Raw genomic sequence first — 11,761 nt, 5'->3', positions numbered from 1 at the left:
TCTGTGTAATTGCCTGTGGCTCTGTAGTGGGAAGTAATTGTTTCTTTTCCCAGCCCATCTTGGAATACAGCGAGGAGGAGGAAGTCTGTGGTAGCTGGATTGCCTCCCCTAACCTTCTCAGTAGTTAATGGTGACATAAAAGGAGATTTCTGTGGAACTGGCTGAGCTCAGTGTCTGAAAAGGAGATTTGTTTTAGATGTTTTTATTTTTCTGTGTTTAAAAAAAAATTAAAATTACTTACTCAAACTTTAAGAGCCTCTGGTAACCCATCTTGTAATACGCACGCTTCCTTTGCAGCCATGTCGTGGTGTACAGCATTCTGGGAAGGAGTTTGCTGGAGCTGGTACAGCACGGGCCACTGAGTGAGGGTATAGTTCAGAAAATTGCCCTAAACTTTCTGCATGCTTGATTGGTTTTACCGCAGGTTCAGCCCAGCCTTCGTCTGGTGACAGATTTGTTTGATTGCTGGTCCTTCTCTGAATGCATTTTTAACTAGGTGTGGGAGAGATTATTTCTTCATGGGCTAGGCAGTAGCTAACAGGAAAATAAAAGGGCAAATACTTAGCTTTCATGAAAGAGAAATGGGGGCCTCCTTTTGTGGAAGGTGTAGCCAGATGACAGTACCTGCCTGGAAAATACACTGAAGCACTTGCCCTGATAGTAGGGCCCAGAGTTTGTACTGCTTTCACCATCTGCTTTTGTTCGATGCTCTCGCTGCTGTATGTGCTACAGCGATGCAACCTGTGGTTTTCTTGCTGTAACTGGCTACTTGCCTGGCTCCGTGTGGAGCTGTGGGCTGAATGGAGCGTGTTCAACGGGTGGGTGATAACTCAGCTCTCTTCATAATGTCTGAATTTGCTGGCTTAGTGCAACGGAGGTGTTTGCTGCTGGGAGAGCGTTAGGTGTGAACGAGAGCGACCTGGCTGGAGAGGCAGGCAAAGCCACTGAAGAGGGCACAAACACTCTTTCTAAGGCAGACGTGAGTTAGGTTTGTTTTGTGCCTTGGGCTGCTTATGAATATCCATGTAACAGCTGGGCCTGCATTCGTCACGCTGCAGTTGCTTGGAGTTACTTGAGCGTCCTCTGTGTCAACGATGTTTTTCATGTTTCAGGGTTGATAAAGGCTGTAAACAAAATCATTAGCAAAATTGAAGCAGCTGATTCACAGCCTAGTAATGCGAGAAACCGCCTCACTACATGCTGCCCTCTGGTCTTTGAGATCACATGGGCTGGAGCAGCACATTACTGGCGTTTGGCGTTGGTCCCGCTGCGCCTCCGTTACCCTCCCGATGGGCTGAGGCGCTCTTCCTGTCCCCAGGCCTTGCAGGGACAGGGAGGGGGCTGGGGCTTGGCGGAGTTCTGCTTGCCCTGGCCATGGTTCCCTCTGCCCTAGGCCTGCGCTTAGGTGTTATTTGTACCGGAGCTGAAGCAAAAGTCAAGCAGCTGCTTCTGTTCTCTGGCTGCCGTGACTGATCTGGAGAGCCGCTCAGTGCTCGCCAAAGGCAACAAGATCAGGTAACTTTACAGCGAGAATGCAACTGCTGGTCTCGTTCTGCAGAACTGTACTGCAATGTCTGTGTGTAGGGAAGGGACCTGTATGGCCTCGTGGGGGGCAGGGAAGCAAGTCCTCATGAGTGTGGGAGCCAACCAAGAGTAATAACATAGTGGTGCTGGACTGGAGCAGGGAGGAAAGCCTTCTCTGTGGACTTTTCAAGGATGACCCTGGTGAAGGGCTGACACTGACTTCAGGTGCTGTTTTTCCAGTCACACGGACTCTAAACACCATGTTAAAAAGAGGGAGCAGTGGTAAGGAGCACAAGACGACACTCCTCTGAAAGGCATCGCCAGGGCACACAAGTACGAACTGTGTCTCGCATGGAGATGTTCTTTTTTCCCCTTGAAAGACAAAATTCATGTACATGAGCCACAGAGTTTCCGATGGTCACTGGACATGTCAATACTAATCTTGGGGAAGACCACAATTGTTCCCTTACAACTAGGAGCCACGGTTAAGGAGTGGATCAGCACAGGACACTACCCACTGTGTACATCTGTTAACAGTGCAGGGCTAGGGAAAAAATTCAGACCATGTGAAATGGCATCGATCTTATCAGCATATAAACTACAAATACAAGCGTGGAAAAAATTACTCGTTCAGGTCTTGAACCACGAGCTGGCATCGCTGTATCTTTTTTTGCAGCGCAGTGGTACTGTTTTATATAGCGCAGGGTATGTTCTTAGTAGTTTAAAAAAATGTTTTCCAGCTTTGGACAGACTGGAAATTTAATTCAGCAACTGTAACTTATTTCTGACTTTCGGGTTAGCTGCTATTGCCTCTGGACCACAGACTAATGTACCATAACCAAGTGGCTCCTTCTAGCTGTAGCTCCTAGAATGTGACCAGCGGACAAGATTTTTGCAGAAATTACGTGATCTATCGGTAGCAAAAGTCACAAATCTAAGCCCGAGATGCTAAAAGAAGTAAATTCTGGGAAAACCAAGCATCTGAACAAGACCTACAGGGAAACGATGTATCTCACAGGAGTATTTTCTCATAACTAAAAAGGTACCCATGCTTCACACAGGTTAGACTCCTGTTTAAGCAACAAGACCTGTAATGGTCTGCTGCAGTTACCTATTAGTCAAACTCATGGAAGTAACAAAATTAATGAAATTTTATTGGCAAAAATCAAGTTGAGTGTGACCTATGTAGTTCAACAGAAGCGAGCCTCAGTTCAGTTTATCAAAATACTTCAGTTTTCCAGCTGGATCTGGAATTATCTGTGCAAGAAAAAAAATATGAAAATGTTAGTCTAAAACCAAAACCATGCAAACACAACAAACTATAAAGCCAGAACAGCACAGTATTTCATAATATGATGCTATGGCCAACCCACAAGCAACACCAAAGAGTAATTTATCAGTTGTCTTGATACAAGATTACCCTTTATCTCGAATGGTACCTAACAGCAGCAAGCAGAAAGATTTAACTAACTGGGGGACAAGAGAGTGCAGCCTACCAAAGGAAGAATTTTGACAGTTGGGAGTGCGTACATCTACACTGTTTGCCCCAAAAGCAAGATATTTTACTAAATTAACTTCTGTAATCCAGAGTCTTAGAATTTACTTACAGTTCTTCCCTTGGCCACCACACTCTCATGGCTTCCTCTGGTTTGATCTAATTAAATCAAACACATTTAGAAGGCATGGCTACATCTTCGAGAAAGTCTTTTTGAACTACTCACTATTTAAACCATCTGCATCTTTTGCACAGAGGAGAGAGTGCTTGCTTATGTATTGGTTTAGATCCTTACATTGGCAGTACTGGAACTGGTAATCTCAGCATTGTAAGACTTTTTTAGAAAATATGCTAATGTCATTATCTAGGTAATCCATGGTTATGGAAGGCAGAACTTTCAGAGCCAAAGTATGTCTGTTAGGCCAGCCAGCCCTCTTTTATTTTACAGTTTTAATATCCAGCTGCCCCCACTAAAACATTCTTCTGCTAGCTTGAAAGAGGTTACTCCTAGCCTCCTGGGAAGTTTTCACATCCAGCAAAGAAACATGGTTTAATGTTCCGCTGTTTTTACTATCCATTACAATGCTCACTACTCTGCTTAGAGGCTGCTGGGACCTGCTTTTTGCTGAGACAGCTCTTAAACAACAACGCTCTGTCATCACCAGATGGTTCAGAAGACAGCCACGTGCTCAAATAGATGACAGTGATCTCATCCGAACTAGGTGGCTCAGGCCTCTAGTGAAAGTTTCATTATTCTGCTGAGGCTTGATCCAAGCCCACAGAACACAAACAAGTTCAATGGGTGTTTATCTGAACCCCAACTCTCCTGCCTGCAGGCAGCAGTAACAAAGGAGGAAGAGCTATTGCACAGCAAAGCAGTGCTCTCTGCTGGAGTTCCAATAGCAGCACGCTGGCTCTGTCAGATCCTACAGCAGCCTGGGAACTTGCATCTTTCCTGTTTTGGGTAGTGCCTAGGATCCACAGGAAGACTCAACAGAGCCAAGAATTTATATGACAACCAAGAAGACGGGACAGACTCAAGAGTTTCCAACTTCCTCTCACCAGGAGTTAACAAGAAAAAAAAGATCTTGGTCACAAACTCATTGCTGCTCAAGAGTTTTGTTCATACACGGGGAATTTGAAACAACTGGAATACGTCTAGTGTGAGTGTCTAGGAGCCCTGAGGGAAATGAGCTCCTAACGAAATCAGTAGTAATCCAAAAGCTGTACCTACAATAATGTGAGTTTACTCATGTCATCTCATTGAAAGTTGCAAAGACTTTGGATTGGGCTTTAGTGGAAACAATAACTGAGTGTCTTCTAATAGTACATGCATTTAAATATAAACACTGACTTACTGTTTCACTGCCAGGTTTCCAACCAGCAGGGCAAACTGGAAAATACAAAAAGGACGAAGTTAGTAAAAGTGTTTTTACACACACTTAACTTTTGTGGACTTAATACTCTACCTGAACCTGAAGTAAAACAGCACACAAGTGTCACATGTAAATATCTGCAACTATTAAATACGCAGTTTTCTTTACACATGGGATGGTGTCGTAACAGTTTATACCTGATACCATCTACCACTTCTGTTAACTGGAAACTGCGTACCTCTTGCTGGATGTCTAGGCCTTGGTTTAATTCTCATGGCCTTGTAGACAAAGTACTGGCAAAGTAGCATCAGCAAATTATACCTATTCTAGTAGAAACAGAATTTTCATGATAAAATTCAGGTGACTACACAGAGACCTACCTTTCTTTCTTTAAACCAATGCTAGGGAAAATTTTTTAGCAAAGAAATCAGCTCAAAGACTCCCCACGAGACTGATTTTATCTGAAGCCGTGCTCAGGAGTACACGGATTACAGCATGCGGTTTGCATGCAGTGCGGCTGAGCGCCCTGTGACCACCTGTGCAGCTGCATATTCTGGAGCAAAGCTCTTATCTGTTCAGAGCTCTCCCTCTGAGGCTTTAGCCCAATGAGAGATGCCATATTACACTGCTTTAAGGCATGCTGTCAGATAAAATGCCACAAATGCAATCAGCAGTTGTGGAGAAATTTTGTTTCCTGTTCTGTGCAAAGAATCCAATAAGGCGCCTAGGGAGGCTCTCCTCAGCATTCATGCAAAAGCTGGTGAGAGTCCACGTGCAGCTGGAAAAAAAATGTGGTACTCTGGAAGCACACTGCAGATCAAGATTCTGTAAGACAGCTTTGTAACTAAATAAGAGAGGTTAAGTTTCCTTAGTCAGATGCAGGTAGCCCAAGTATCAGCACCCATCTTTTTAAATCTGCACAGCAAAGTATAATAACAATCAGTACCTTCAGATAAAGGTACTTTCAAGTGTCAGGTGAAACAGAGTTGAAAGGCAAGGGGCTGAACACATGTATTAGTATTTAAACAGATCTTTAAAAAAATGATCATGATTATTTAAACACATTAGTTACAGAAATGTGAAAAGTTCACCCTGTGCTTGAACTGGGGGGATATGAATTCTTGAGACAAAGTAATGATCTGAAGCCAGTCAAAGCTTCCTTTCAGGGGAAGATGATCACACAGCATTTGTAAAGAAAACATAAGTAACGGTGGTTTAACTTTCACAAGTATCACCATGTACCTTGACATGAAGACTCTCATCGCAATTAACTTGTGACAGATCCTCAACGAATGACACAGGACAAGGATGGCCTGCATCTCAGTTATGTTAGTATGTTAAAATGTACTGAAATATTGGGTGTGATTCTTCACGGCCCCATCATCCGTACAGATTTGTGCTTGTGACAGATGGTACATAATGCCTTAATTCAGACTAAGGAATGCTTTACACTCTCTGTTCTCGTGGATGTGAAGCAAAATGTGAATTACTATGCTAGAGGCAACCTGTGGAGGTAGCAGGACCACAGAATCTTGTAGCAGTACAATCAAACCACTTCATTCACTGCATGAGGCTAGTCTCTAATGCTACCACCTTTCTGCCAAAAAGCTACGAATACAGCTTCCAGTCTAAGCAAAACAGTCTTCAACATGGAAGTATTTAAAAGAGCACCTTCTCCATGTTTGTCCGTGTACTGGAACGCTTGTACTAAACGAAGTGTTTCATCCACTGATCTCCCAACAGGAAGGTCATTCATCGTGATCTGTCGAAGGATTCTCTTATCATCAATGATGAAAAGGCCTCTGTGAAAACATTTTTTTGGTGTGTGTTAGGAAGCAGAACTAATGACAGTGTTGTATTTACATGCTATTTTATGTCTGTTGGATGGGAAGAACTTGATCTCTGCAAACCCCATACAATACCCACCACCTTAGAATACTACTAACCTGCTATTCTTTACCTGGAGTATCAGATGACATGAGCTGATGGCAAGTTAAACCCAAAAAAGGATGGTTCTTTGCAGAACATAAACGTAAGCATTGGCATGCCCTGCCAGGGGATGCTGCAGATGCTACGACGTTACAGGGATCCCAAAAGCAACTAATCAAGTTTATGAAAGTTGTATCTCTTGAGGCCATTAGTTACCCTTAGCCTTGGCTCCACCTGGACTAGGGAGGTCCATGAGTAACTGCAGTTCTGGGGCAGTCTGTGTGTTTGCCCTGCCCCAGGTATCTGCTGGTGACTGCTGTTAAACAGGATATTAACCTCAGTCCCTCTTCTGGCTCATTATGGCTATTTTTCCTGTTTTTCAACATACATTTTGTCTCTCAGTATGAATCCCCAAGTAAAAACTGCTCTCAAAGCAAAATTTCAAATGCTTCTTTAGATGGAAAGTAGTACTACTCCAGCAGAACAAAATGCACTGTAACCAAGCGAAATACCTAAGTGTATGCCCTTGATCTTCCAGATATACACCATAATCCTTTGAAATTTGGTGTGTCAAATCTGAAAGAAGCGGAATCTTCATAGGTCCAAGTCCCCCTTGTTTTCGAGGAGTATTAATCCTTTGAAAGAAATGAGATACAGATGTATGTCTCATAAAGATTCATATTCCCTACACAAAGATAAAAGTCACACACCAGAACAGTGCAGACAGAAGGATTTAGTGCAAGTGGCGTTTTTCTTGTTCTGCACACAAGGGAGAGGAATACTATTTTGTGGTTCGAGCAAAATGTTCAGCAGATCTTTTGCCGGTTTTGGCCGCATCTATTAATAGTGACCTCTTTCTTATCAGTCGTCGTCACTTTATACCCGTGTGCTCATGAACTGGGAGAGCATAACGGGTTTACAGACACTTGCAGCCCTATCTCTTCTTTTCTTTTATGTTTGAAATAGGTTTTTGGACTGAGACATGATATATTTCAAGCAGTACCTATTAAACAAGCTTCAAAGATAAAGGTACTTTCATAAATTAGGGTTAAAAATTTTTACCATTGAAAAGATTTTAAACATTTGTATCAACAGTATCATGCTTTACACATTATGGTATGTCTACACAGGCTAGAAGTCTGGGGATACAGTTGTTCAGCTAAGAGGGACCCATGAATAATTTGTAGCGAAAGACAAGGCTAAGATACATACCATGCTAAATGAGTGAACTTGGAGTCCACAGAGCATGCTACTACTTCGGTATTTATTGCTCTGAATTCTTCAATTCTGTCACTGAAGGCGATTATCTCAGTTGGACATACAAATGTACTAGATAATTTAAGAGAAGATAAAGTCAAAATTTCATGAAACATCCAGTAAGTTCTCTGTTTAAGTTAAAATTGTGGATTTATCTTAAATGATTTCAGCTTTTACTTATTTTTATTGCTTCTTCAGGTATTCAACAGAAACGGACAAATCTTCCAGGCTCAGACTCTAGCTTACTTACAAAGAGATTATTACTGAAGAAGATTATAAACCTACAGTTAGGTTCCATACAATCTGGATGCAAGTGTTTTTGCAAGTACTTTCTTTTAGACTTTATGAATATTAAGTGGCTGTATTTAAGTACCAAATGCCATTTTTTTTTTCAGAGGAGCATACTATAATTTGTTGTTACTCTGCACATCTGCAATTTGGCTTGAACTTTTTCCACTACAGAACAAATAAAGTGGTAAAGATCACAATTTCTAGGGCCTTGAGGCTAAGGGCCAAGAGCTACGTTATTTCCTTTATGATACTAGCGGAGTTATATATCTCTGTCCTCTTTTCTTCATTTTGTGGAGAAGAATGGGATTGTCTGGTAGCGAGCAGAGATTTTTTCACTCAACCAGTGAAGTTACTGCATTTCAAACAAAGGAGGGGAATGTTAAGTGTTCTTAGGATGTTACACAATGCGCTTAAAGGGAAAACGCCATCTCTTAAGTACACTACACACACTCTAGAAAATACAGATGGGATGCTGTCTTCTACTTGCAGCAGTGATTTACAGCATCATACATCATGCAGATTATGAAGGTTGCCTGACTGGGACTAAAGGCTGAAAGTTATTTTTTTGTGGGGAGGCACAAATCTGTGGACACGCTTACTGGGACAAAGACTGTCTTACAATTTTACCAATGCATGATGAACACACAAATGCAAAGAATATGTTTTCTTCTGTCACGCGTTTCTTCTCCCCCAAACCCTTACCAAAACTACAAGACCTCAAAAAAAAGAGAAATTCATTAATTATGAGTCTAGTGTAGCTGTACTCAGTCTTGGTATGTCTCCAGTGGTCTTACTTACAAGTCAAGAGGATAGAAGAAGAAGACAAGATATTTTCCTTCATAATCTGTTAATTTCAGCTCTTTAAACTCTCCATTAATGACTGCTGTTCCTTCCCAGTAAGGTGCTGGCTTGGAGACTGAAATACAAAAAACATTCAATTAAAAGTCAGAATACGAAGCAGGTGTTCAAACACAGCTGTTCATTAGCTAGCTTGTGTGCAAGGACAACTGTTCTTCCTTTTGCCTGATGAACAACCTACTGCACACAGTTAGAAAATGAAACTTTCTTACCACTGTAAAAAGCTCACAGCTGGCAGAGGTTACAGGACGATGAAGAAACACAGGTTTCAGTACACGTGGAAAGTAAATAGTTTGACCAACTTGTGCTTATACACGAGCCCTCTGAATCACTGATAATCAAGGCCACACAAACCTTATCTGGGCATACCGAACAAACCACGTGTGCGCTACCAGCTCATGGCAGTACAGCTGTTTGGCTGAAGGAGAAGCTGTTTAAGATTTCAGGAACCCTCTCTACTTTGTTATGAATAGCTGCCGTGAATCAGAAGCATAAGATGGTTCCAATTCACATTGCTACTTTTTAGTCATAAAAAAACTACTTGAAATTCAAGTCCACAAAAAATACATGCCTCAACATGTTTAGAGACAAATGCTGAAAAATGCAGTGTATTAATTAAATTACCACTCCTAAGCAAATTGTAACTGGAAGATAGTTGTGTTTAAAAAACCACCACCAACAATTAAAATGCATGAAATGTATTTTCTATTCCTATCAGAAGAGATTAACCTTGAATTTAAAATACTAAAAATTATTCTGCCAGGTACGATTTTCATAGTAACGTGAGTTCTGAGACAGAGGGTAGGATACACGAGAGATACAAGGTGATCTGAATACACTTGAGATGTCAAGGACACTGACATACAGCTCCAGGAAATTAGGGAAATGCTGCTGAGAAAAATATGGGGAATCTTAATTACTATCTGGATGACGACTGCGCTGTTGGGCTCTCCTTTTCTTAGGACAACCCACAGCTATAGAATACAGTCAGTGAGGACGTACAACAAGGACTGCAAAGAATACCCGAAATCATCAGAGACATCGTGCCCGTGAACGAGAAGGCAGTCTGCTGTAGTTTCACTTGATGTAACCCACCAGGGGCGCAGCAACAAGAGTGCAGAGAGGCAGCAGGTTTGACTGATAATTTCAGTTTACGTTGCTTCAAGAAATGCTCTTCTTCCTCTCAAGCCTTCTGCAGAATTGTTTCTGATCAGATATCAAGCCCCGGACTTCTAACATTTTTTTATTGACTCTTTGCAGGTATGGGACTACTTTCAAGTGAAAGTGAGGATTAATATCCAAGTTATTTCGAGCTCTCCAAAAACGCTTCAAATATGTTGCTCCTCACAAAACAGTGACATCCCTAATCTAATCTCTTTGCGGCAAAACATTCTCTTCGTCTGACCTTCAGATTACTAGGGAGAAGGAAAAGAAATTAAATGAGATATGTGGTATCTTGTCCCATTTTTAAATGAAGGTGATATTTTTGGTTTAAAAATACTCATCTAAAATGCTGTAATACCTTACATAGGGGGGAAAAACCAAGCAAAATTGGTTGTGCATATCTTGACCGATTTTCCATTTTTCTCACAGCATCTGTTTGCAAACGTTTGTAACAGAAGTTATACCCTGGCTTGGTAGAAGAAAAGGATTTAAAGCTGTAAATTCTCACAGCCAGGATCATTTCTACGTGATATCTCTCTACTCTCTCTTCTGCAGAAGGGGCCTTTCGGAGAGCACCCGGGCATGCAAGCAGGTGCCCCTCTACACGTCACTGCGACTCAGTTAAAGGTGTTTGCATCAGGACTGCCATTAAAGAAAGAGGGCTGCATTAAAGAGGGCTGACATCAAGCCTTCGAATCACAAGAGGGAGCAGGCGCAAAACCGAGCGGCAAACCCAGCACAGGAATAACGGGCAAACGTTATGAGCGGCGACTGCTCAGTATTTCTAATCGCGGCGTGAGCCCAGGGCGCTTCTGTACGTTGTTCGAAGCGCTCCCCATAACCCGTTTGCTATTTCTGGGACCGCAGACCTTCAGACCTTGCTAAATGCCCCTGGAACGTTAAACGCGATGCCTACTTAGCACGATACAAACGCAGGTCTGGACGGGGCGGCGGGCCCTGCCTCGGCGGCGGCAGGCCGCGCGCCCGCACCCAGGGCCACGCGCCGACGTGGGATGGGGAAGGTCCTCGGGACCCGCGGGGCGGGCGGCGGCTGCCGCTCCCGCCGCCACAGCCGCGGCCAACGGGCGGCCGTCACCCCGCGGGGGTCCCTGCGGGGCCCGGGGCCGCTCTCCGGGAGCCTCCGGCAGGAACCCCAGGGACCCCGGCACAGAGGAAGGGCCGCGAGCCCGCCGCGCTGCCCCGCTCCAGCGGGCCCCAGCGCCCCGGGGAGGCCGCCGCCGCCCCCCGCCCGCCCGGCAGCCCCCGCCCGCCCGGCACCTACTCTTGGCCTGGCTGAGGTGCAGCGAGTGGTCGGAGACGGGCAGACGAGCCGCCTCCCCGGGGTAGACCTGCCCTCCCGCGTAGTAATGGCACTGCTCGTCCCCCCGCTGCCGCCCCGGGCGCGGATCCTCCGCCTCCGCCGCCTCGCCTCCCAGCACCGCCACCGCCGCCAGCAGCAGCAGCGCGGAGCGCCGGGCCCTCGCCCCGCCGCCCGCCCGCAGCCGCCGCCGCGCCGCCTCCATGGCCCGCCGACTGAGTGCACGTCCCCGTAGCGGAGAGGCGGCGGCGGCGAAGGCGGCGGGGCGGAGCTTGGCCGGGCCTCCGGCACGGGCTGCCGGCCGCGGGGCCGGGCCTCCCCCACCCCTGCACTGGGGCCGCCGCCCACCCCGCCGTCCTGCGGCGGCCGCCTGAGGCGACGCGGAGGCCCGGGGCCTGCGGAGGCCCGCTGCGCTGCCCCTCGCCCGGAACCGGCACCCCCAGGCCCGGCCGTTCGGTGGGGCTGGGGCCGCCCGCCGCTGGGGACACGGCGGGGCTGCTGTCTCACGCTCAGGCCCCGGGGTAAATGGTGAATTATGTACGTGTCTGG

At 45.2% G+C, this 11,761-nt stretch overlaps 1 protein-coding gene across 2 annotated transcripts; it reads right to left on the bottom strand.

Moving 5' to 3' along the window:
- Positions 1 to 2,657: 2,657 nt before the first annotated feature.
- PRDX4 (peroxiredoxin 4) lies at positions 2,658 to 11,491 on the bottom strand. 2 transcript variants are annotated; one of them, XM_075097283.1, is made up of 8 exons: positions 11,177 to 11,487; positions 8,671 to 8,788; positions 7,537 to 7,653; positions 6,837 to 6,959; positions 6,067 to 6,197; positions 4,378 to 4,412; positions 3,132 to 3,178; positions 2,658 to 2,781 (listed from the first exon to the last, which is right to left on the bottom strand). In XM_075097283.1, exons 1-8 carry the CDS (start codon positions 11,415 to 11,417, stop codon positions 2,778 to 2,780), a joined length of 816 nt encoding a protein of 271 aa, XP_074953384.1. In that variant the 5' UTR covers positions 11,418 to 11,487; the 3' UTR covers positions 2,658 to 2,777. The 2 variants fall into 2 exon arrangements, with proteins under 2 accessions (XP_074953384.1, XP_074953392.1); XM_075097291.1 differs by lacking the exon at positions 3,132 to 3,178 and having other exon boundaries at positions 11,177 to 11,491.
- Positions 11,492 to 11,761: the final 270 nt, after the last annotated feature.

The sequence above is a fragment of the Phalacrocorax aristotelis genome, chromosome 1, assembly GCF_949628215.1.
Source record: "Phalacrocorax aristotelis chromosome 1, bGulAri2.1, whole genome shotgun sequence".
Classification (NCBI taxonomy): Eukaryota; Metazoa; Chordata; class Aves; order Suliformes; family Phalacrocoracidae; genus Phalacrocorax; species Phalacrocorax aristotelis.
This window is presented reverse-complemented; position numbering and strand designations above follow the sequence as displayed.